Below are 27,259 nucleotides of genomic sequence, written 5' to 3'. Positions count from 1 at the left end.
CTACACCCCTCCCTATCTCTGTAATCTCCTCCAGCCCCTGTTCCCCTCACTATCTCTCTGACCTCCAGCCCGTACACCCCTCCCCATCTCCGTTACCTCCTCCAGCCCCGACTTCCCTCCCTATCTTTGTAACCTCCAGCCCTACAACCTCCCTACCTGTGTGACCTCCAACCCTACAACCCTCCCTATCTCTGTAACCTCCTCTAGCTCCTATATCCCTCCACATCTCTGTAACCTCCACCCACTACAGGCTTCATTACCTCTGTAACCTCCTCCAGCTCCTACACCCCTCGCTGTAACCTTCTCCAGCCCCTGCAACCCTCCCTATTTCTAACCTCCTCCAACTCTACACACCTCCCTATCTCTGTAACCTCCTCCCTATCTCTGTAACCTCCTCCAGCCCCTACACCCCTCCCGATCTATGTAACCGGCTCCAATGCCGACACTCCTCCCTATCTCTGTAACCTGCTCCAGCCCCTACACCGCTCCCTATCTCTAACCTCCTCCAGCCCTACACCCCTCCATATTTCCGTAAACTCCAGCTCCTACATCCCTCCCTATCTCTGTAACCTCCTGCAGCCCCTACACCCCTCCCAATCTCCAGCACTACAACCCCGTCCCCTCTGTAATACTCCGGCCCGTGGGAGGTGTATTTGAATCCAAACCAGCCCGCTATCAGATTGAGTTTGACACCCCTGCTCTACACTGTCCCCACAAAGACTCCTGGGGCAGGTGCAGCATAATTCCCAGGGCACGCACATCACGGGTTAAAAGCAGCATTTATAAATGATGGGGAAATGGAAACTGTTCACGGAGCATCTGTAAAGAATCATTCTTACCTATTTCACACACAGGCTAAAAGTCAATATAACCACAATACAAAGGCACAGAGTGTTATATTAGTATCTTCGGCTGCTCACTTCATGTCAGTTTGCAAAACACGATTGCTGGGATGATTATCACTTTCCTTGAAGAGACACAACTCCTCCTGCCTCCCCTGAACCATGACCCCATGACTGAACACCACACTATCAATTCTCAGACCGTCACTGACCTTATCTCTTCTAATGGAGAACCCAACAGTGGTAGAACTGAACCCAGCCAGAGTCAGCACCTTCAGGGGAGGGGAACCAGTGAGTGTAGAACTGAACCCAGCCAGAGTCAGTACCTTCAGGGGAGGGGAACCAGTGAGTGTAGAACTGAACCCAGCCAGAGTCAGTACCTTCAGGGGAGGGGAACCAGTGAGTGTAGAACTGAACCCAGCCAGAGTCAGTACCTTCAGGGGAGGGGAACCAGTGAGTGTAGAACTGAACCCAGCCAAAGTCAGTACCTTCAGGGGAGGGGAACCAGTGAGTAGAACTGAACCCAGCCAGAGTCAATACCTTCAGGGGAGGGGAACCATTAAGTGTAGAACTGAACCCAGCCAGAGTCAGCACCTCCAGCGGAGGGAGAGGAATCAGTTCAGGCAGAACTGAACCCAGTCAGGAGCGAGTGTGTGTGGGACAGTGATTTACAGCTTTGGAGGAACTAAAGAGGGAAAAATGTTCCACTGAAACTAGAATGGTCTGTTCTGAATTACTGTCCTGTACTTAGTGATGACATTTGTAAACTCATTTTAAAGGATATTAGAAGGGGAGGATTTGCAGACGGGAAACTCAAACCAAACATCATATCAAGATCTGTCAGAATCACTCCATTCATCAGGACCTGCATATTACACAGGATTACACCGGATATACGGCACAGAAACAGACCATTTGGCCCAACCAGGCCATGCCGGTGTTTATGCTCCACTCGAGCCTCCTCCCCTCTTTCCTCATCCAAATCTATCAGCATAACCCTCTATTCCCTTCTCCCTCATATGCTTGTCTAGCTTCCCCTTAAATGCATCGATACTATTCACTTCAACCACTCCCTGTGGCAGCGAGTTCCACATTCTCACCACTCTCTTGGTAAAGAAGTTTCTTCTGAAATCCCCATTGGATTTCTTGGTGACTATCTTATATTGATGGCCTCTAGTTATGCACTTCCCCACAAGTGGAAACATTATCTCTCTATCCACTCTGTCAAAACCTTCCATAATTTTAAAGTCAAATAGTATGTTGGCCTTCATAGCGAGGGGATTTGAGTATAGGATCAGGGAGGTCTTACTGCAGTTGTACAGGGCCTTGGTGAGACCTCACCTGGAATATTGTATTCAGTTTTGGTCTCCTAATCAGTGGAAGGACATTCTTGCTATTGAGGGAGTGCAGCGAAGGTTCACCAGACTGATTCCCGGGATGGCAGGACTGACATATGAGGAGAGACTGGATCAACTGGGCCTTTATACATTGGAGTTTAGAAGGATGGGAGGGGATCTCATAGAAACATATAAGATTCTTAGGGATGGGACAGGTTAGATGCGGGTAGAATGTTCCTGATGTTGGGGAAGTCCAGAACCAGGGGACACAGTCTTGGGATAAGAGGTAGGCCATTTAGGACTGAGATGAGGAGAAACTTCTTCACTCAGAGAGTTGTTAACCTGTGGAATTCCCTGTCGCAGAGAGTTGTTGATGCCAGTTCATTGGATATATTCAAGAGGGAGTTCGATATGGCCCTTATGGTTAACGGGATCAAGGGGTATGGAGAGAAAGCAGGAAAGGGGTTCTGAGGGAATGATCAGCCATGATCTTATCGAATGGTGGTGCAGGCTCGAAGGGCTGAATGGCCTATTCCTGCACCTATTTTCTATGTTTCTATGTCAAGAAATAATTAAAATTCAGACTGGATATGGTTACTACCTTTATAACGTAGAACTCAAACTGGTTTGTTGTTTGCCCTTCACTTGGCCGCCATAAAATGGGACTGCACATGGTCTTCATAGGCAGCTTGTCGGCTCTCTGGAAAGGTCCTTTGGCACACTGGACATTAGTTCACCACTCAGCCTTTTTTCAAGACCCAGCTTGTTCATCCTTTCCTGATGTGTATACCCTCACATTTCAGGTATCATCCTTGTAAACCTTTGCACCCTCTCCAGTGCCTCTATATCCTTTTTACAATATGGCGACCAGAACTCTCTGTATTACTCCAAGTGTGGTCTAACCGAGGTTCGATACAGGTGTAGTATTACTTCCCTACTTTTCAATTCTATCGCTCTCGAAATAAACCCGAATGCTTGGTTTGCTTTTTTACAGCCTTGCTAACCTGTGGTGCCACTTTTAGTGATTTGTGTATTTGCACTCCGAGATCCCTTTGTTTCTCTGTCCCACCCAGACTCGCACCCTCCCAGTAATAAGTGACCTCCCCATTCTTCCAACCAAAGTGTAATACCTCACATTTATCTGTGTTAAACTTCATATAACACTTATCTGCCCATTCTACAAGTTTATCGAGTCCTCCTGTAATTTGTTGCAGTCCTCCTCAGTATTGACTAACCACCCCACACCCCACTTTGGTGTCAGCTGCAAATTTAGAAATTGTGTTTTTGATTTTAAAGTCTAAATCATTGATATAAATTATAAACAACAGTAGTCCCAGTATTGATCCTTGTGGAACACCACTCCCCATCTTCTGCTACTGTGAATAGCTACCCTTTACCCCTACTCCCTGCGTTCTGTCTTGAAGCCAGCTAGCGATCCATTCTGCTACTTGTCTCCTGACTCTGCATTCTCTGACCTTGTTTATCAGTCTATTGTGGGTACCTTATCGAAGGCCTTTTGAAAATCTAGCTAAATTACATCCACTGCATTACCATTGTCTACTCTCTCTGTTACCTCTTCAGAAAATTCAATCAGGTTGGTCAAGCAAGACTTTCCCTTTTGGTATCCATGCTGACTATTCATTATTGTATTTTTGATTTCGAGATATTCTATTTTCTCCTTTAGTAGGGATTCCATTATTTTCCTACCACCGATGTTAAGCTGACTGGTCTTTAATTCCCTGGACATGTTCTGTCCCCCTTTGTAAATATAAGTATTGCATTAGCTACCTGCCAGTCCTCTGACACATTATTATTATTACGAATGATTAACTATGTGTAGTTATGCCTCTGCTATCTCTTCCCTTGATTCTTTAAAAATGCGTGGATGCAATCCATCTGGACCAGGGGTTTTAACTTCTTTGAGTTGATTTGTTTATTTATTATGTCCCCTCCATTTATTTTAAATGCACTTAACTCATTACTAATCTCATCATCCAACGTCATGTCCACCTGTTCTATCTCCCTGGTAAATACTGAGGCAAAATGATCATTTAATATTTCTGCCATCTCTCTATAGTTACCTGTTATATTATCCTGTCTATCCCTTAATGGCCCTATTGCCATTCCAACCGTCCTTTTTATTGATGTGCCTATAAAAGACTTTGCTATTTTGTTTTATGTTCCTTGACTATTTAATTTCATGGTTCCTCTTTGCCTTCCTAATTGTTTTTTTGACATCGCTCCTAATCATCTTGTATCAGGAGAGAATTCTACAGAGATAGTTGATGTATTGGTTGTAATCCACCAAAATTCCCTGGATTCTGGAGAGGTCCCAGCGGACTGGAAAACTGCAAATGTAACACTCCTATTTCAGAAAGGAGTGTGACAGAAAGCAGGAAACGATAGACCAGTTAGTCCAACATCTGTCCTTGGGGAAAATACTGGAGTCCATTATTAAGGAAGTAGTAGCAGGACATTTAGAAAATCATATTGCAGTCAAGCAGAGTCAGCATGGTTTTATGAAAGGGAAATCAAGTTTGACACTGCAAAAAGATATAGACAGGCTCAGTGGGCAAAAATTTGGCAGATGGAATATAATGTGGAAAAATGTGAGGTTGTGCACTTTGGTAGGAAATATAAAAAACCACATGATTATTTAAATGGGGAGAGATTACAGAGGGATCTGAGGGTCCATGTACATGAAACACAAAAAGTTAACATGCAGGTACAGCAAGTAGTTAGGAAGGCAAATGGAATGTTGACCTTTATTGCAAGGGGAATGGAGTATAAAAGTAGGGAAGTCCTGCTACAACTGTACAGGGCATTGGTGTGACTACACCTGGAGTTCTGTGTACAGTTTTGGCCTCCTTATTTAAGAAGGGATATACTTGCATTGGAGGCAGTTCAGAGAAGGCTCACGAGGTTGATTCCTGAAATGAAGGGGTTGTCTTATGAAGAAAGGTTGAGCAGGTTGGGCCTATACTCATTCGAGTTGATAAGAATGAGAGGTGATCTTATTGAAATGTGTAAGATTCTGAGGGGGCTTGCCAGGGTAGATGCAGAGAGGACGTTTCCTCTTGAGGGAATCTAGAACTGGGAGGCATAGTTTCAGAACAAGGGGTCGCCCATTTAAAATGGAAATGAGAGTAATTTCTTCTCAGAGGGTCATGAATCTGTGGACTTCTCTACCCCAGAGAGCTGTGGAGGCTGGGTCATTGAATATATTTAAGGTGGAGATAGACAGATATATGAACGATAAGGGAGTCTAGGGTTATGGAGAGCGGGCAGGGAAATGGAGTTGATACCAAGATCAGAACAGCCATGATCTTATTGAATGGTGGAGCAGGCTTCATCCTGCTTCTATTTCTTGTGTGTTCTCCCTTATCATGCATGCCCCTGCTGTCTATGTACTTAATGTCTGCCTCTTTCCTTACCCTCAATTGTTCCCTTATGGTTTTATTCTTTCACGGAGTCTCATTAGTATTTAGTTTGTTCTTTCCTTTTAGCAGAATATATTGTTCCTGCACTCTGTTGAACACCGTTTTAAATGTTTCCTATTGCTGTTCTACAATCTTTTTTACCAATATTGTTGCCCATTTTATTTTCCCAAGTTCTATTCTTAGCCCCTCAAAATCAGCTTTTCTCCCATCTATTAACCTGGTTTTCATCCTTCTCAATATCATCTTTAGTGTATTATATTATAGAAACATAGAAACATAGAAAATAGGTGCAGGAGCAAGCCATTCAACCCTTCTAGCCTGCACCGCCATTCAATGAGTTCATGGCTGAACATGAAACCTCAGTACCCCCCTCCTGCTTTCTCGCCATACCACTTGATCCCCCGAGTAGTAAGGACTACATCTAACTCCCTTTTGAATATATTTAGTGAATTGGCCCCAACAACTTTCTGTGGCAGAGAATTCCACAGGTTCACCACTCTCTGGGTGAAGAAGTCTCTCCTCATCTCGGTCCTAAATGGCTTACCCCTTATCCTTAGACTGTGACCCCTGGTTCTGGACTTCCCCAACATTGGGAACATTCTTCCTGCATCTAACCTGTCTAAACCCGTCAGGATTTTAAACGTTTCTATGAGGTCCCCTCTCATTCTTCTGAATTCCAGTGAATACAAGCCTAGTTGATCCAGTCTTTCTTGATAGGTCAGTCCCACCATCCCGGGAATCAGTCTGGTGAATCTTCGCTGCACTCCCTCAATAGCAAGAATGTCCTTCCTCAAGTTAGGAGACCAAAATTGTAAACAATACTCCAGGTGTGGCCTCACCAAGGCCCTGTACAACTGTAGCAACACCTCCCTGCCCCTGTACTCAAATCCCCTCGCTATGAAGGCCAACATGCCATTTGCTTTCTTAATCGCCTGCTGTACCTGCATGCCAACCTTCAATGACTGATGTACCATGACACCCAGGTCTCGTTGCACCTTCCCTTTTCCTAATCTGTCACCATTCAGATAATAGTCTGTCTCTCTGTTTTTACCACCAAAGTGGATAACCTCACATTTATCCACATTATACTTCATCTGCCATGCATTTGCCCACTCACCTAACCTATCCAAGTCACTCTGCAGCCTCATAGCATCCTCCTCGCAGCTCACACTGCCACCCAACTTAGTGTCAGCCGCAAATTTGGAGATACTACATTTAATCCCCTCGTCTAAATCATTAATGTACAATGTAAACAGTCACTATTATGGTCAATATTGCCTGAATGTTCCCCTACTTTTACTTCTGTTATCTCCTCTGGTTCATTCCCCATTACTCGATCCAATAGCGAATCCTCCCTTGTTGGGCTTTTTACATGTTGAGTTAGAAAGGAGTCCTGTACACATTGAAGGAACTCCATCCCCTTAATCCCCTTTACCTAACTCTTCTGTCCAATTAATATCGGGGAAGATGAAATCCCACATGTTTTTTACTGCGCAATTGAAAGTGGAAGGAGAAATATTTATCTGTTCTGTCTGAGGGAAAAGATTTCAAACATCAGTGTGACTGGAAAAACACCGAGACACACACACCAGAGTGAGTGTTCCAGTGCACTGCCTGTGGAAAGAGCTTTAACCAGTTACACAGCCTGAAAAAACCATTGCACCATTCACAGCACGGAGAATCTGTAAACGTGTTGTGTGTGTGGACCTGATCGTCCAATCTGGAGAGACACAAGGACGCCCCCACCATGGAGAAACCGTGGAAATGTGGTGACTGAGAAAGGATTCAATTACCCATCCCTGCTGGAAACTCATTGCTACAGGCACACCGGGGAGAGGCCGTTCACCCATACACACCAACAAGTTCATGCCGGGGAGAGGCCGTTTGCCTGCTCCGAGTGTGGGAAGGGATTCACTGGGTCACCCACCCTCCATACACACCAACAAGTTCACACTGGGGAGAGGCCGTTCACCTGCTCCGTGTGTGGGAAGGGATTCACTCGGTCACCCAACCTCCATACACACCAACAAGTTCACATTGGGGAGAGGCCGTTCACCTTCCATGTGTGAATGGAGCATCAAGCTGGTTTTCAATTTGCCCTTCCCCGGGGATTTCCTGAGTGTGTGCTGGGGCCCAGTGGGCTTTCAGTGCTCTGGGGTATTTCTGGGCGTGTGCTCACGCCCTGGAATTCTCTCACATTGACCCCTGGGTGTGAGGCCACGCTCTGTGCCTTTAAACACTGGAGTGAAGCCGAGTCCTGCAGGAAGAGTTTCTAACTGTCTGGACCGACCTCTTGGGGAGATTGTTCCCACTTTTGGACCAGTTGTGGTTTCTCCGCTTTGTCCCGTTGCATGTTCCCTTGGATTGGATCTTTATTTGTTCCCTTTGATTTGGTTCAGTTTCACTGCTGGACCCACCACTCAAAGCCCCTTGTCTGATCTTCCCTCCTCCCTCATCTCCCACACTGCACCAGCTCTCCTCCTCTTTCCCCCTTGGTTGTGTTCCACACTCTGGGCCTTGGGCCTTGGGCCTTCCCAGGGGACTCTCAGTATGAACAGGGGGATGTGTGTTGAGACAGGATGTCCCAGCTCTCCACCTTTAAAGGGACAAGGAGAGGACCAGCTGGGCTGACTAGCCCTGCTTTATGACATCACTGCAGTGCTGAGCAACCAACTTCCCTGGGCCCTGCTCATTATGGGCTGGGTTGAGCACAGTGCTGTTACAGGAAGGGAAACAGGAGCAGGATTCGAGCCGTGTGGAGCCCAGGATTAATGGGGAGAGGTATAGGATCAATTTATACCTTATTGAGTGAGAAAGGTCAGTGTCCGGACACTCGCTGTCCCTCAGTATCTGTGTCAGGGAGAAGCTGACGGGTTTGTGTTACCTTCTGTAGGTGAACCTTTCTGCTCATCGAGGTGCTGGGGAATGGGACATTTTATCAGTCAGAGCACCTCTTGTCAGATATGTCGAACATTCGATGTTCCAGTCCGACTTGGGTCCCCTCCCTCAGCTCTTTTTCCGGTACGTTGATGACTGAATTGGTGCCATTTCCTGCTCTCGCCCAGAAATAGAAAATGCCATTCTCTTTGCGTGCAATTTCCACCCTTCCCTCACCTTCACACGGTCTATCTCTGACTCTTCCCTTCCGCAACTTCTCTGTTTCCATTTCTGGGATAGGCTATCGACAAACATTCACGATAAGCCCACTAACTCCCACAGCTACCGGGACTAGACTGCCTCCCACCCTGCTTCCTGCAAGGACTCTATTCCATTCTCCCAGTTTCTCTGTCTCTGTCAATATTCTGACAATGCAACCTTCCATACTGTAGCCAGTCCTGCAGCAAGAGTGCACTTAACTTAAAGGGAACCGACATTAAAGGGTTAAGTGGCCGTACAGTAAAGGCTGTTTTGTAAATTGACCAAAGCTTCGAGGAACCAATGGGAATTTTAAATGAAATGTTGAAATTTTAAATGAACAAGTTTCTGAGATGAACCGAATGCAGACACGATTGATTGACCATGAATATGCTAAGCAAGGAAGTAGTTGGAGTAATCAGATCACACAATGACATGTGTGTGTTTAAATTCAACAGGACTGTCCAGTCCATTGACCTTCTGTGGTCAGGCTGTTAACAAGGCTTGCAAATCAACACCACAGGTAATGACCAGGGCTCCAGCCAGTCTGGATCCTTTGGATATGTTAATTTTGAAATTGTTGCTGGAGAAATAAGCCGTTCTGCAACCTTCAACCCGGAACGTTTTCCCATCAAAACCCCTTTGTGTGATGATGGACTATTCACTGACCCAGGATGGAGAAGTGATTAAATCAAGTACTCTATAGATTAGCAGAGATAGACAGGATTAAGACGGTACAATCAAAGGGGGAGGGTTGAGTCAATTGTCAGGGGTATGATCTTTGTATTATAAAAACTGGGCATCTTACAAGGGAACTGCGGACAGATTTGAGCCCCTGTACAGATGGAAACACGCCACTCCGAATGATCGCCTGGGTGAGTGGTGTTTGAAGTTAAAGGGAAATGGAATGTTGGCCTTTCATCATAGGCAGTCCATCGGAATCGAGGAAGACTTGCTTCCACTCTTAGCATGAGTTGTTAGGTGGCTGTAGAGTCCAATACGAGAACCACAGTCTCTGTCACAGGTCGGACAGATAGTCTTTGAGGGAAAGGGTGGGCAGGGAGCCTGGTTTGCTGCACGCTTTTTCCGCTGTTTGCGCGTGATTTTTGCATGCTCTCGGCAACGTTACTTGAGGAGCTCAGCGCCCTCCCGAATGCACTTCCTCCACTTAGGGCAGTCTATGGCCAAGGACTCCCAGGTGTCAGTGGGGAGGTCGCACTTTATCAGGGAGGCTTTGAGGGTGTCCTTGTAACGTTTCCTCTGCCCACCTTTGGCTCGTTTGCCGTGGATGAGTTCCGAGTAGAGCATGGGGATGGAGTATAAAAGCAGAGAAGTCGTGCTACAACTGTACCGGGTAATGGTTCAGTTTTGGTCTCCTTATTTAAGAAGGGATATAGTTGCACTGGAGGCAATACAGAGAAGGTTCACGAGATTGATTCCTGGGATGAAGGGCTTGTCTTATGAGGAAAGTTTGAGCAGGTTAGGCCTGGACTCATTGGAGTTTAGAAAAATGAGGTGATCTTATTGAAACGTATAAGATTCTGAGTGGGCTTGACAGGGCAGATGCACAGAGGATGTTTTCCATCGTGGGGGAATCTAGAACCAGGGGACACAGTTTTAGAATAAGTGGTTGCCCATTTTAAACAGATAAGAAGGAATTTCTTCTTTCAGAGGATCATGAACATTTTGAATTCTCTGCCCCAGAGAGTTATGGAGGCTGGGTCATTGAATATACTTAAGGTGGAGTTAGACAGATTTTTGAGCGACAAGGGAGTCGAGGGTTATGGGGAGCGGGCAGCGAAGTGGAGTTGAGGCCAAGATGACATCAACCATGATCTTATTGAATTGCGGAGCTGGCTTGAGGGGCCAAATGGCCGACAGCTGCTCCTATCTCTCATGTTCTTATGAAGAGTGTATGTGAGCACATTGTGAAGTTATAGGGAACAGTTTATGTGAGCACTGTGTGTTTATAGGGAACAGTGTATGTCAGCACTGTGTGTTTATAGGGAACAGTGTATGTGGGCACTGTGTGTTTCTCGGGAACAGTGTATGTGAGCACTATGTGTTTCTCGGGAACAGTGTATGTGAGCATTGTGTGTTTATAGGGAACAGTGAATGTGGGCACTGTGTGTTTATAGGAAACTGAATGTGTGCACTGTGTGTTTGTAGGGAACAGTGTATGTGAGCACTGTGAAGTTATAGGGAACAGTGTATGTGAGCACTGTGTGTTTATAGGGAACAGTGTATGTGAGCACTGTGTTTATAGGGAACAGTGTATGTGAGCACTGTGTTTATAGGGAACAGTGTATGTGAGCACTGTGTTTATAGGGAACAGTGTATGTGAGCACTATGTGTAAAGGGAACAGTGTATGTGAGCACTGTTTTAGGGAACAGTGTATGTGAGCACTATGTGTTTATAGGGAACAGTGTATGTGAGCACTGTGTTTATAGGGAACAGTGTATGTGAGCACTGTTTATAGGGAACAGTGTATGTGAGCACTATGTGTTTATAGGGAACAGTGTATGTGGGCACTGTGAAGTTATAGGGAACAGTGTATGTGAGCACTGTGTTTATAGGGAACGGTGTATGTGAGCACTGTGTGTTTATAGGGAACAGTGTATGTGTGCACTGTGTTTATAGGGAACAGTGTATGTGAGCACTGTGTTTATAGGGAACGGTGTATGTGAGCACTGTGTGTTTATAGGGAACAGTGTATGTGTGTACTGTGTGCTTATAGGGAACAGTGTATGTGAGCACTGTGTTTATAGGGAACGGTGTATCTGAGCACTGTGTGTTTATAAGGAACAGTGTATGTGTGCACTGTGTGTTTATAGGGAACAGTGTATGTGAGCACTGTGTTTATAGGGAACAGTGTATGTGAGCACTGTGTTTATAGGGAACAGTGTATGTGAGCACTGTGTTTATAGGGAACAGTGTACGTGAACACTGTTTATAGGGAACAGTGTATGTGAACACTGTTTATAGGGAACAGTGTATGTGAACACTGTTAATAGGGAACAGTGTATGTGGGCACTGTGTTTATAGGGAACAGTGTATGTGAGCACTGTCTTTATAGGGAACGGTGTATGTGAGCACTTTGTGAAGTTATAGGGAACAGTTTATGTGAGCATTGTGTGTTTATAGGGAACAGTGTATGTGGGCACTGTGTTTATAGGGAACAGTGTATGTGAGCACTGTGTTTATAGGGAACAGTGTATGTGAGCACTGTGTTTATAGTGAACAGTGTATGTGAGCACTGTGTTTATAGTGAACAGTGTATGTGAGCACTGTGTTTATAGTGAACAGTGTATGTGAACACTGTTTATAGGGAACAGTGTATGTGAACACTGTTTATAGGGAACAGTGTATGTGAGCACTGTCTTTATAGGGAACGGTGTATGTGAGCACTTTGTGAAGTTATAGGGAACAGTTTATGTGAGCATTGTGTGTTTATAGGGAACAGTGTATGTGGGCACTGTGTTTATAGGGAACAGTGTATGTGAGCACTGTGTTTATAGGGAACAGTGTATGTGAGCACTGTGTTTATAGTGAACAGTGTATGTGAGCACTGTGTTTATAGTGAACAGTATATGTGAACACTGTTTATAGGGAACAGTGTATGTGAACACTGTTTATAGGGAACAGTGTATGTGAACACTGTTTATAGGGAACAGTGTATGTGGGCACTGTGTTTATAGGGAACAGTGTATGTGAGCACTGTCTTTATAGGGAACAGTGTATGTGGGCACTGTGTTTATACGGAACGGTGTATGTGAGCACTGTTTACAGGGAACAGTGTATGTGAGCACTGTGTTTATAGGGAACAGTGTATGTGAGCACTGTGTTTATAAGGAACAGTGTATGTGAGCACTGTGTTTATAGTGAACAGTGTATGTGAACACTGTTTATAGGGAACAGTGTATGTGAACACTGTTTATAGGGAACAGTGTATGTGAACACTGTTTATAGGGAACAGTGTATGTGGGCACTGTGTTTATAGGGAACAGTGTATGTGAGCACTGTCTTTATAGGGAACAGTGTATGTGGGCACTGTGTTTATACGGAACGGTGTATGTGAGCACTGTTTACAGGGAACAGTGTATGTGAGCACTGTGTTTATAGGGAACAGTGTATGTGAGCACTGTGTTTATAAGGAACAGTGTATGTGAACACTGTTTGTTTATAGGGAACAGTGTATGTGGGCACTGTGTTTATAGGGAACAGTGTATGTGAGCACTGTGTGTTTATATGGATCAGTGTATGTGAGCACTGTTTATAGGGAACAGTGTATGTGAGCACTGTGTTTATAGGGAATAGTGTATGTGAGCACTGTGTGAAGTTATAGGGAACAGTGTATGTGGGCACTGTGTTTATAGGGAACAGTGTATGTGAGCACTGTGTTTATAGGGATCAGTGTATGTGAGCACTGTGTGAAGTTATAGGGAACAGTGTATGTTAGCATTGTGTGTTTATAGAGAACAGTGTATGTGAGCATTGTGTGTTTATAGGGAACAGTGTATGTGAGCACTGTGTGTTTATAGGGAACAGTGCATGTGAGCATTGTGTGTTCATAGGGAACAGTGTATGTGAGCACTGTTTACAGGGAACAGTGTATGTGAGCACTATGTGTTTATCGGGAACAGTGTATGGGCACTGTGAAGTTATTGGGAACATTGTATGTGAGCACTGTGTGTTTGTAGGGAACAGTGTATGTGAGCACTGTGTGTTTATATGGAACAGTGTATGTGAGCACTGTTTATAGGGAACAGTGTATGTGAGCACTGTATGTTTATAGGGAACAGTGTATGTGAGCACTGTGTTTATAAGGAACAGTGTATGTGAACACTGTGTGTTTATAGGGAACAGTGTATGTGGGCACTGTGTTTATAGGGAACAGTGTATGTGGGCACTGTGTTTATAGGGAACAGTGTATGTGAGCACTGTGTGTTTATATGGATCAGTGTATGTGAGCACTGTGTTTATAGGAAACAGTGTATGTGAGCACTGTTTATAGGGAACAGTGTATGTGAGCACTGTGTTTATAGGGAACAGTGTATGTGAGCACTGTGTTTATAGGGAACAGTGTATGTGAGCACTGTGTTTATAGTGAACAGTGTATGTGAGCACTGTGTTTATAGTGAACAGTGTATGTGAGCACTGTGTTTATAGTGAACAGTGTATGTGAGCACTGTGTTTATAGTGAACAGTGTATGTGAACACTGTTTATAGGGAACAGTGTATGTGAACACTGTTTATAGGGAACAGTGTATGTGAGCAATGTGTGTTTATAGGGAACAGTGTATGTGAGCACTGTTTATAGGGAACAGTGTATGTGGGCATTGTGTTTATACGGAACGGTGTATGTGAGCACTGTTTACAGGGAACAGTGTATGTGAGCACTGTGTTTATAGGGAACAGTGTATGTGAACACTGTTTATAGGGAACAGTGTATGTGAACACTGTTTATAGGGAACAGTGTATGTGAGCAATGTGTGTTTATAGGGAACAGTGTATGTGGGCACTGTGTTTATAGGGAACAGTGTATGTGAGCACTGTCTTTATAGGGAACGGTGTATGTGAGCACTTTGTGAAGTTATAGGGAACAGTTTATGTGAGCATTGTGTGTTTATAGGGAACAGTGTATGTGGGCACTGTGTTTATAGGGAACAGTGTATGTGAGCACTGTGTTTATAGGGAACAGTGTATGTGAGCACTGTGTTTATAGTGAACAGTGTATGTGAGCACTGTGTTTATAGTGAACAGTGTATGTGAGCACTGTGTTTATAGTGAACAGTGTATGTGAACACTGTTTATAGGGAACAGTGTATGTGAACACTGTTTATAGGGAACAGTGTATGTGAGCACTGTCTTTATAGGGAACGGTGTATGTGAGCACTTTGTGAAGTTATAGGGAACAGTTTATGTGAGCATTGTGTGTTTATAGGGAACAGTGTATGTGGGCACTGTGTTTATAGGGAACAGTGTATGTGAGCACTGTGTTTATAGGGAACAGTGTATGTGAGCACTGTGTTTATAGTGAACAGTGTATGTGAGCACTGTGTTTATAGTGAACAGTATATGTGAACACTGTTTATAGGGAACAGTGTATGTGAACACTGTTTATAGGGAACAGTGTATGTGAACACTGTTTATAGGGAACAGTGTATGTGGGCACTGTGTTTATAGGGAACAGTGTATGTGAGCACTGTCTTTATAGGGAACAGTGTATGTGGGCACTGTGTTTATACGGAACGGTGTATGTGAGCACTGTTTACAGGGAACAGTGTATGTGAGCACTGTGTTTATAGGGAACAGTGTATGTGAGCACTGTGTTTATAAGGAACAGTGTATGTGAGCACTGTGTTTATAGTGAACAGTGTATGTGAACACTGTTTATAGGGAACAGTGTATGTGAACACTGTTTATAGGGAACAGTGTATGTGAACACTGTTTATAGGGAACAGTGTATGTGGGCACTGTGTTTATAGGGAACAGTGTATGTGAGCACTGTCTTTATAGGGAACAGTGTATGTGGGCACTGTGTTTATACGGAACGGTGTATGTGAGCACTGTTTACAGGGAACAGTGTATGTGAGCACTGTGTTTATAGGGAACAGTGTATGTGAGCACTGTGTTTATAAGGAACAGTGTATGTGAACACTGTTTGTTTATAGGGAACAGTGTATGTGGGCACTGTGTTTATAGGGAACAGTGTATGTGAGCACTGTGTGTTTATATGGATCAGTGTATGTGAGCACTGTTTATAGGGAACAGTGTATGTGAGCACTGTGTTTATAGGGAATAGTGTATGTGAGCACTGTGTGAAGTTATAGGGAACAGTGTATGTGGGCACTGTGTTTATAGGGAACAGTGTATGTGAGCACTGTGTTTATAGGGATCAGTGTATGTGAGCACTGTGTGAAGTTATAGGGAACAGTGTATGTTAGCATTGTGTGTTTATAGAGAACAGTGTATGTGAGCATTGTGTGTTTATAGGGAACAGTGTATGTGAGCACTGTGTGTTTATAGGGAACAGTGCATGTGAGCATTGTGTGTTCATAGGGAACAGTGTATGTGAGCACTGTTTACAGGGAACAGTGTATGTGAGCACTATGTGTTTATCGGGAACAGTGTATGGGCACTGTGAAGTTATTGGGAACATTGTATGTGAGCACTGTGTGTTTGTAGGGAACAGTGTATGTGAGCACTGTGTGTTTATATGGAACAGTGTATGTGAGCACTGTTTATAGGGAACAGTGTATGTGAGCACTGTATGTTTATAGGGAACAGTGTATGTGAGCACTGTGTTTATAAGGAACAGTGTATGTGAACACTGTGTGTTTATAGGGAACAGTGTATGTGGGCACTGTGTTTATAGGGAACAGTGTATGTGGGCACTGTGTTTATAGGGAACAGTGTATGTGAGCACTGTGTGTTTATATGGATCAGTGTATGTGAGCACTGTGTTTATAGGAAACAGTGTATGTGAGCACTGTTTATAGGGAACAGTGTATGTGAGCACTGTGTTTATAGGGAACAGTGTATGTGAGCACTGTGTTTATAGGGAACAGTGTATGTGAGCACTGTGTTTATAGTGAACAGTGTATGTGAGCACTGTGTTTATAGTGAACAGTGTATGTGAGCACTGTGTTTATAGTGAACAGTGTATGTGAGCACTGTGTTTATAGTGAACAGTGTATGTGAACACTGTTTATAGGGAACAGTGTATGTGAACACTGTTTATAGGGAACAGTGTATGTGAGCAATGTGTGTTTATAGGGAACAGTGTATGTGAGCACTGTTTATAGGGAACAGTGTATGTGGGCATTGTGTTTATACGGAACGGTGTATGTGAGCACTGTTTACAGGGAACAGTGTATGTGAGCACTGTGTTTATAGGGAACAGTGTATGTGAACACTGTTTATAGGGAACAGTGTATGTGAACACTGTTTATAGGGAACAGTGTATGTGAGCAATGTGTGTTTATAGGGAACAGTGTATGTGAGCACTGTTTATAGGGAACAGTGTATGTGGGCATTGTGTTTATACGGAACGGTGTATGTGAGCACTGTTTACAGGGAACAGTGTATGTGAGCACTGTGTTTATAGGGAACAGTGTATGTTAGCACTGTGTTTATAGGGAACAGTGTATGTGAGCACTGTGTTTATAGGGATCAGTGTATGTGAGCACTGTGTGAAGTTATAGGGAACAGTGTATGTTAGCATTGTGTGTTTATAGAGAACAGTGTATGTGAGCATTGTGTGTTTATAGGGAACAGTGTATGTGAGCACTGTGTGTTTATAGGGAACAGTGTATGTCAGCACTGTGTGTTTATAGGGAACAGTGTATGTGGGCACTGTGTGTTTCTCGGGAACAGTGTATGTGAGCACTATGTGTTTCTCGGGAACAGTGTATGTGAGCATTGTGTGTTTATAGGGAACAGTGAATGTGGGCACTGTGTGTTTATAGGAAACTGAATGTGTGCACTGTGTGTTTATAGGGAACAGTGTATGTGAGCACTGTGAAGTTATAGGGAACAGTGTATGTGAGCACTGTGTGTTTATAGGGAACAGTGTATGTGAGCACTGTGTGTTTATAGGGAACAGTGTATGTGAGCACTGTGTTTATAGGGAACAGTGTATGTGAGCACTGTGTTTATAGGGAACAGTGTATGTGAGCACTGTGTTTATAGGGAACAGTGTATGTGAGCACTGTGTTTATAGGGAACAGTGTATGTGAGCACTATGTGTAAAGGGAACAGTGTATGTGAGCACTGTTTTAGGGAACAGTGTATGTGAGCACTATGTGTTTATAGGGAACAGTGTATGTGGGCACTGTGAAGTTATAGGGAACAGTGTATGTGAGCACTGTGTTTATAGGGAACGGTGTATGTGAGCACTGTGTGTTTATAGGGAACAGTGTATGTGTGCACTGTGTTTATAGGGAACAGTGTATGTGAGCACTGTGTTTATAGGGAACGGTGTATGTGAGCACTGTTTACAGGGAACAGTGTATGTGAGCACTGTGTTTATAGGGAACAGTGTATGTGAGCACTGTTTATAGGGAACAGTGTACGTGAGCACTGTGTGTTTATAGGGAACAGTGTATGTGTGTACTGTGTGCTTATAGGGAACAGTGTATGTGAGCAATGTGTTTATAGGGAACAGTGTATGTGAACACTGTTTATAGGGAACAGTGTATGTGAACACTGTTAAAAGGGAACAGTGTATGTGGGCACTGTGTTTATAGGGAACAGTGTATGTGAGCACTGTCTTTATAGGGAACGGTGTATGTGAGCACTTTGTGAAGTTATAGGGAACAGTTTATGTGAGCATTGTGTGTTTATAGGGAACAGTGTATGTGGGCACTGTGTTTATAGGGAACAGTGTATGTGAGCACTGTGTTTATAGGGAACAGTGTATGTGAGCACTGTGTTTATAGTGAACAGTGTATGTGAGCACTGTGTTTATAGTGAACAGTGTATTTGAGCACTGTGTTTATAGGGAACAGTGTACGTGAACACTGTTTATAGGGAACAGTGTATGTGAACACTGTTTATAGGGAACAGTGTATGTGAACATTGTGTTTATAGGGAACAGTGTATGTGGGCACTGTGTTTATAGGGAACAGTGTATGTGAGCACTGTGTTTATAGGGAACGGTGTATGTGAGCACTGTGTGTTTATAAGGAACAGTGTATGTGTGCACTGTGTGTTTATAGGGAACAGTGTATGTGAGCACTGTGTTTATAGGGAACAGTGTATGTGTGCACTGTGTTTATAGTGAACAGTCTATGTGAGCAATGTGTTTATAGGGAACAGTGTATGTGAACACTGTTTATAGGGAACAGTGTATGTGAACACTGTTAAAAGGGAACAGTGTATGTGGGCACTGTGTTTATAGGGAACAGTGTATGTGAGCACTGTCTTTATAGGGAACGGTGTATGTGAGCACTTTGTGAAGTTATAGGGAACAGTTTATGTGAGCATTGTGTGTTTATAGGGAACAGTGTATGTGGGCACTGTGTTTATAGGGAACAGTGTATGTGAGCACTGTGTTTATAGGGAACAGTGTATGTGAGCACTGTGTTTATAGTGAACAGTGTATGTGAGCACTGTGTGTTTATAAGGAACAGTGTATGTGTGCACTGTGTGTTTATAGGGAACAGTGTATGTGAGCACTGTGTTTATAGGGAACAGTGTATGTGAGCACTGTGTTTATAGGGAACAGTCTATGTGAGCAATGTGTTTATAGGGAACAGTGTATGTGAGCACTGTGTTTATAGGGAACAGTGTACGTGAACACTGTTTATAGGGAACAGTGTATGTGAACACTGTTTATAGGGAACAGTGTATGTGAACACTGTTAATAGGGAACAGTGTATGTGGGCACTGTGTTTATAGGGAACAGTGTATGTGAGCACTGTGTTTATAGGGAACGGTGTATGTGAGCACTGTGTGTTTATAAGGAACAGTGTATGTGTGCACTGTGTGTTTATAGGGAACAGTGTATGTGAGCACTGTGTTTATAGGGAACAGTGTATGTGAGCACTGTGTTTATAGGGAACAGTCTATGTGAGCAATGTGTTTATAGGGAACAGTGTATGTGAGCACTGTGTTTATAGGGAACAGTGTACGTGAACACTGTTTATAGGGAACAGTGTATGTGAACACTGTTTATAGGGAACAGTGTATGTGAACACTGTTAATAGGGAACAGTGTATGTGGGCACTGTGTTTATAGGGAACAGTGTATGTGAGCACTGTCTTTATAGGGAACGGTGTATGTGAGCACTTTGTGAAGTTATAGGGAACAGTTTATGTGAGCATTGTGTGTTTATAGGGAACAGTGTATGTGGGCACTGTGTTTATAGGGAACAGTGTATGTGAGCACTGTGTTTATAGGGAACAGTGTATGTGAGCACTGTGTTTATAGTGAACAGTGTATGTGAGCACTGTGTTTATAGGGAACAGTGTATGTGAGCACTATGTGTTTATAGGGAACAGTGTATGTGGGCACTGTGAAGTTATAGGGAACAGTGTATGTGAGCACTGTGTTTATAGGGAACGGTGTATGTGAGCACTGTGTGTTTATAGGGAACAGTGTATGTGTGCACTGTGTTTATAGGGAACAGTGTATGTGAGCACTGTGTTTATAGGGAACGGTGTATGTGAGCACTGTTTACAGGGAACAGTGTATGTGAGCACTGTGTTTATAGGGAACAGTGTATGTGAGCACTGTTGAAAGGGAACAGTGTACGTGAGCACTGTGTGTTTATAGGGAACAGTGTATGTGTGTACTGTGTGCTTATAGGGAACAGTGTATGTGAGCACTGTGTTTATAGGGAACGGTGTATGTGAGCACTGTGTGTTTATAAGGAACAGTGTATGTGTGCACTGTGTGTTTATAGGGAACAGTGTATGTGAGCACTGTGTTTATAGGGAACAGTGTATGTGTGCACTGTGTTTATAGTGAACAGTCTATGTGAGCAATGTGTTTATAGGGAACAGTGTATGTGAACACTGTTTATAGGGAACAGTGTATGTGAACACTGTTAAAAGGGAACAGTGTATGTGGGCACTGTGTTTATAGGGAACAGTGTATGTGAGCACTGTCTTTATAGGGAACGGTGTATGTGAGCACTTTGTGAAGTTATAGGGAACAGTTTATGTGAGCATTGTGTGTTTATAGGGAACAGTGTATGTGGGCACTGTGTTTATAGGGAACAGTGTATGTGAGCACTGTGTTTATAGGGAACAGTGTATGTGAGCACTGTGTTTATAGTGAATAGTGTATTTGAGCACTGTGTTTATAGTGAACAGTGTATGTGAACACTGTTTATAGGGAACAGTGTATGTGAACACTGTTTATAGGGAACAGTGTATGTGAGCACTGTCTTTATAGGGAACGGTGTATGTGAGCACTTTGTGAAGTTATAGGGAACAGTTTATGTGAGCATTGTGTGTTTATAGGGAACAGTGTATGTGGGCACTGTGTTTATAGGGAACAGTGTATGTGAGCACTGTCTTTATAGGGAACAGTGTATGTGGGCACTGTGTTTATACGGAACGGTGTATGTGAGCACTGTTTACAGGGAACAGTGTATGTGAGCACTGTGTTTATAGGGAACAGTGTATGTGAGCACTGTGTTTATAAGGAACAGTGTATGTGAACACTGTTTGTTTATAGGGAACAGTGTATGTGGGCACTGTGTTTATAGGGAACAGTGTATGTGAGCACTGTGTGTTTATATGGATCAGTGTATGTGAGCACTGTTTATAGGGAACAGTGTATGTGAGCACTGTGTTTATAGGGAATAGTGTATGTGAGCACTGTGTGAAGTTATAGGGAACAGTGTATGTGGGCACTGTGTTTATAGGGAACAGTGTATGTGAGCACTGTGTTTATAGGGATCAGTGTATGTGAGCACTGTGTGAAGTTATAGGGAACAGTGTATGTGAGCATTGTGTGTTTATAGGGAACAGTGTATGTGAGCACTGTGTGTTTATAGGGAACAGTGCATGTGAGCATTGTGTGTTCATAGGGAACAGTGTATGTGAGCACTGTTTACAGGGAACAGTGTATGTGAGCACTATGTGTTTATCGGGAACAGTGTATGTGGGCACTGTGAAGTTATTGGGAACATTGTATGTGAGCACTGTGTGTTTATAGGGAACAGTGTATGTGAGCACTGTGTGTTTATATGGATCAGTGTATGTGAGCACTGTGTTTATATGGAACAGTGTATGTGAGCACTGTTTATAGGGAACAGTGTATGTGAGCACTGTATGTTTATAGGAAACAGTGTATGTGAGCACTGTTTATAGGGAACAGTGTATGTGAGCACTGTGTTTATAGGGAACAGTGTATGTGAGCACTGTGTTTATAGGGAACAGTGTATGTGAGCACTGTGTTTATAGTGAACAGTGTATGTGAGCACTGTGTTTATAGTGAACAGTGTATGTGAGCACTGTGTTTATAGTGAACAGTGTATGTGAACACTGTTTATAGGGAACAGTGTATGTGAACACTGTTTATAGGGAACAGTGTATGTGAGCAATGTGTGTTTATAGGGAACAGTGTATGTGAGCACTGTTTATAGGGAACAGTGTATGTGGGCATTGTGTTTATACGGAACGGTGTATGTGAGCACTGTTTACAGGGAACAGTGTATGTGAGCACTGTGTTTATAGGGAACAGTGTATATGAGCACTGTGTTTATAGGGAACAGTGTATGTGAGCACTGTTTATAGGGAACAGTGTATGTGAGCACTGTGTTTATCGGGAATAGTATATGTGAGCACTGTGTGAAGTTATAGGGAACAGTGTATGTGGGCACTGTGTTTATAGGGAACAGTGTATGTGAGCACTGTGTTTATGGGGTCAGTGTATGTGAGCACTGTGTGAAGTTATAGGGAACAGTGTATGTTAGCATTGTGTGTTTATAGAGAACAGTGTATGTGAGCATTGAGTGTTTATAGGGAACAGTGTATGTGAGCACTGTGTGTTTATAGGGAACAGTGCATGTGAGCATTGTGTGTTTATAGGGAACAGTGTATGTGAGCACTGTTTACAGGGAACAGTGTATGTGAGCACTATGTGTTTATAGGGAACAGTGTATGTGGGCACTGTGAAGTTATTGGGAACATTGTATGTGAGCACTGTGTTTATAGGGAACAGTGTATGTGAGCACTGTGTGTTTATATGGATCAGTGTATGTGAGCACTGTGTTTATATGGAACAATGTATGTGAACACTGTGTGTTTATAGGGAACAGTGTATTTGGGCACTGTGTTTATAGGGAACAGTGTATGTGGGCACTGTGTTTATAGGGAACAGTGTATGTGAGCACTGTGTGTTTATATGGATCAGTGTATGTGAGCACTGTGTTTATAGGGAACAGTGTATGTGAGCACTGTTTATAGGGAACAGTGTATGTGAGCACTGTGTTTATAGGGAACAGTGTATGTGAGCACTGTGTGAAGTTATAGGGAACAGTGTATGTGGGCACTGTGTTTATAGGGAACAGTGTATGTTAGCACTGTGTTTATAGGGAACAGTGTATGTGAGCAGTGTATGTGAGCATTGTGTGTTTATAGGGAACAGTGTATGTGAGCATTGTGTGTTTATAGGGAACAGTGTATGTGAGCATTGTGTGTTTATAGGGAACAGTGTATGTTAGCACTGTGTTTATAGGGAACAGTGTATGTGAGCACTGTGTGAAGTTATAGGGAACAGTGTATGTGAGCACTGTGTTTATAGGGACCAGTGTATGTGAGCACTGTGTGAAGTTATAGGGAACAGTGTATGTGAGCACTGTGTTTATAGGGAACAGTGTATGTGAGCACTGTGTTTATAGGGACCAGTGTATGTGAGCACTGTGTGAAGTTATAGAGAACAGTGGATTGACGTTCGCTATCTGCAGTACAATAAACAGTTAAAAGAATACTGATACAAAAGAAAAATACCACGGATGCTGCAATCTCGAATAAAAACAGAAAATGCTGGAAGTCTCAGCAGGTCAGGCAGCATCTGTGGAGAGAAAGATTTAACGTTTTGGGTCTGTGACCCTTGGTCAGAACTGATTCTGTTTCTCTCCACAGATGCTGCCTGACCTGTTGAAATTTCCAGCATTTTCTGTTGTAATTATTATAAAAGAAAACTGAGTTGTGAACCTTGACCATTTTCCCCCAGCCGGATGGATTCAGATGGGATTCTGGGATTAGAGTACAAGAGGGAAGGTGTGGGTTCACACACCTACAATACTACAGCTTCCAATATGTCCCCTCCCTCACCTGACTTTCCGGTACATTGATGACTCTATTGATGTCCTTTCCTGTTCTCGCCCTGAACGAGACAATTTTATTCTCTTTGCTTCCAATTTCCACCCTTCCCTCACCTTCATATGTTCCATCTCTGACTCTTCCCTTCCCTTCCTCAATTTCCCTGTTTCCATATCTGGGGCCGGGCTATCGAACAGTATCCACTATAATCCCACTGACTCTCACCCTGCTTCCTGTAAGGACTCTACTCCATTCTCCCAGTTTCAACATCTCTGCTGCATCTGTTCTCACAATGCAACCTTCCATATGAGTGCTTCCGATATGTCTTTTTCCTCAACTGAGAATTCCCCTCTACCGTGGTTGACATGGCCCTCAACCGTGTCCGTTCCATTTCCAGCACTTCTGCTCTCATCCCCTCCCCTCCCTCCCAGAACCATGAGATGGTTCCCCTTGTGCTCACCTTTCACCCCACCCCTGGTGGTGGGACCATCTCCAGCATGATCCCACCACCAAGCACATCTTCCCCTCCCCTCCCAGCATTCTGAAGGACCACTCCCTCTGCGACACCCTGGCCCACTCCTCAGTCACCACCAATAACCCCTCCCCTCCACACTTAAACCCACAACCTTCTGACTCAGAGACGATTGTGCTACCCACTGAGCCACAGCTGACACTTAACCACCTTATCTACCTGGTCTGCTACCTTCAGGGATCTGTGGACATGTACTCCAAGGTCCCTTTGTTCCTCTACACTTCTCAGTGTCCTACCATTTAATGTGTATTCCCTTGCCTTGTTAGCCCTCCCCAAATGCATTACCTCTCACGTCTCCAGACTGACTTCCATTTGCCACTGTTCTGTGCACCTGATCAGTCCATTGATATCTTCCTGCAGTCGACAGCTTTCTTCTTCATCAACCACACGGCCAAATGTTCTATCCTCTGCGAACCTCTTAATCATACCCCCTACATTCAAGTCTAAAACATTGATATATACCACCAAAAGCAAAGGACCTAGTACCGAGCCCTGCGGAACCCCACTGGAAACAGCCTTCCAGTCACAAAAACACCCATCGACCATTACCGTTCATTTCCTGCCTCTGAGCCTCCACCACCCTTTACCCCAACTCTCTGCTTTCTGTCATGCAGCCAGCGAGCTATCCATTCTGCTACTTGTCCCCTGACTGCGCATCCCCTGAATTTATTCATAGTCTATTATGTGGCACCTTATTGCAGGCCTTTGGAAATCTAGATAAATTACATCTACTCCATGGGGATAGGATGGGAAAGTGGAGTGGGTTTTGAAGTTCAGCGATGATCTTATCGAATGGTGGGGCAGGCTCCAGGGACTGTATGACCTGATCCTATTTCTCATGCTATGAATCACAGGATCACAGAGACAATGTCGCTTTAAACACAGAGGGAAGGCACTGGGCGCTGCACATGCTCAGAGGCTGAAACCTCGCCAACAATCCGAACCCTGCTGCGCCTGCGCGCTGGGCCCGGGTCACCATGAAAACCACGTGGGGCCTTGTGGGTAAGCGGGACGGGCGGCCGTTGAGGCCGAATCACCGACGAAACACTAGTTAGGTCACAGCTGGAGTACTGCATGCAGTTCTGATCACCACATAACAGGAATGATGTGATTGCACCAGACAGAGTACAGAGGAGATTTACGAGGATGTTGCCTGGACTGGAAAATTATAGCTATGAGGAAAGGTTGGATACATTGGGGCTGAGGGAAGATTTAATTGAGCTGTATAAAATTATGAGGGGCATAGATTGAGTGGATAGGAAGGACCTAATTTCTTAGCTGAGGGTTCAATAACCAGGGGGCATAGATTTATAGTATTGGGGGGAGGTTTGGAGGAGATATGAGGGTAAATTTCTTCATGCAGAGGGTGGTGAAGATCTGGAATTCACTGCCTGAAAGGGTGGTAGAGGCAGAAACCCTCACCACATTTAAAATACTTGGATATGCACCTGAAGTGCCTTAATCTACAGGGCGACGGACCGAGAGCTGGATAGCTCTTTGTTGGCTGGCTCGGACACGGTGGGCCAAAATGGACTCGTTCCAAGCTGTAAATTTCTATGATTGAGGTACAGCATGGGTTAGATACAGAGTAAAGCTCCCTCTACACTATCCCTGTGAACAGTCCCAATGCAGATACAGCATGGGTTAGGTACAGCAAATAGCTCCCTCTGCCCTGTCCCATTGAACACTGCCAGGGCAGCTACAGCAGTGATCAGATTCAGAGTAAAACAGAAACAAATGTTCACCCAGAGGGTGTTGGTGGTCTGGAACTCACTGCCTGAAATGGTGGTCAAGGCAGAAACCCTCATCACATTTAAAAAGCACAGGCTCGACAGGCTGAGCGGCCTCTTTCTGCGCTGTACCCATTCTATGATATCCAGAATATTAAAGTCCAGCCCAGTTATAGGGATTCGTTACATCAGCAGCAACAATCCCCAACTGTCAGAGTGAACATGGTTCAGTCCAGGATGTGATAAACAGCAAAAATAACAGCAGATTCCAACGCTGCAGTCTGTTGTGAACTCACTGGTGTGTCAGCAGGCTGGATGACTGAGTGAATCCCTTCCCACACTCAGGGCAGGTGAATGGCCTCTCCCCAGTGTGAGTGCATTGATGATGTATCAGATACTTTCTCCTATTAAAGCTCATCTCACAGTCAGAACATTTAAACTGTCTCTTATTGGTGTGAACAAGTTGGTGTGCAGTGAGCTGGGATGAAGGAGTGAATCCCGTCCCACACACGGAACAGGTAAAAGGTCTCTCCCCAGTGTGAACTCACTTGTGTTCAGTGAGGGCGGATGACTGAGTGAATTCCTTTCCCACACTCGGAGCAGGTGAATGGCCTCTGCCCGGTGTGACTGCGTCGATGAGTTTCCAACAGGGACGTGTAATTGAATCCCTTCTCAGTCCCCACATTTCCACAGCTTCTCTGTGGTGCAGGTATCGTTGTGTCTCTGCAGATCGGACGATCAGTGAAGCCTCGTCCACACATAAAACATGTATGGTTTCTCCCTACTATGAATGGTGCAATGTTTTTTCAGTCGGTGTAACTGGTTAAAGCTCTTTCCACAGGCAGTGCACTGGAACACTCACTCGGGTGTGTGTGTCTCGGTGCTTTTCCAGTCACACAGATATTTGAAATCTTTTCCCACAGACAGAACAGGAAAATATTTTACCTGCTTTGTAAGGCTGATGATATTCAGGTCCTGATGAGTCGAGTGACTATCAGATCTTGATATCATGATTGGTTCGAGTTTCCCGTCTGCAGATCCTCCTCATCTAATATCCTGTGAAAAGTCAGCACTGGAAGTGCAGGATAGAAATTGAGGACAGCCAATTCCAGTTTCTATGGAACATTCTTTCCTCTCTTGTTCCCAAAAGCGGTAAATCCCTGTTCCACACACTCTCCCTCCTCCCTGAGCTGAAATCCAAACCCATCTCACCATCTCCAACATTTCTGTCCTCCATGCCCAGTTTTCTCCTCCCTCTGCTCTGGTTGGGTTCAGTTCTTTACCCTCTGTCTACAGAGTGAGAATAAAACTAATTAGTGAGGGAGGGGTTCCGGTGAGCAAAAATTTAAAAAGTCAAAGAATAAGGAGAAGGCAATAGGGCAGGGTAGCACTGGGAAATGGAAACCAGAGCGTGACAGGAAGGAACAGAATGTAAAATCATAAAGGTGAATCAGAAAGT

General features: G+C 44.1%; 2 protein-coding genes across 2 annotated transcripts in view; both read left to right on the top strand.

The window, feature by feature from the left end:
- Nucleotides 1-27,259, top strand: part of LOC139235632 (zinc finger protein 239-like) — a 786,713-nt gene that overhangs the window by 47,893 nt on the left and 711,561 nt on the right. The window lies entirely within an intron of this gene.
- The window catches only part of LOC139235401 (zinc finger protein 229-like), a 133,449-nt gene that overhangs the window by 89,488 nt on the left and 16,702 nt on the right, over nt 1-27,259 (top strand). Inside the window, exon 2 of the mRNA XM_070866533.1 lies at nt 7,442-7,684. Within this exon, the coding sequence (XP_070722634.1) occupies nt 7,442-7,684 (243 nt within the window). The remainder of the gene's footprint in view (nt 1-7,441; nt 7,685-27,259) is intronic.

Source organism: Pristiophorus japonicus, chromosome 23 (assembly GCF_044704955.1).
Source record: "Pristiophorus japonicus isolate sPriJap1 chromosome 23, sPriJap1.hap1, whole genome shotgun sequence".
NCBI lineage: Eukaryota > Metazoa > Chordata > Chondrichthyes > Pristiophoridae > Pristiophorus > Pristiophorus japonicus.
Note: the sequence above shows the minus strand (reverse complement) of the source record. Positions and strands in the feature narration are given on the sequence as shown.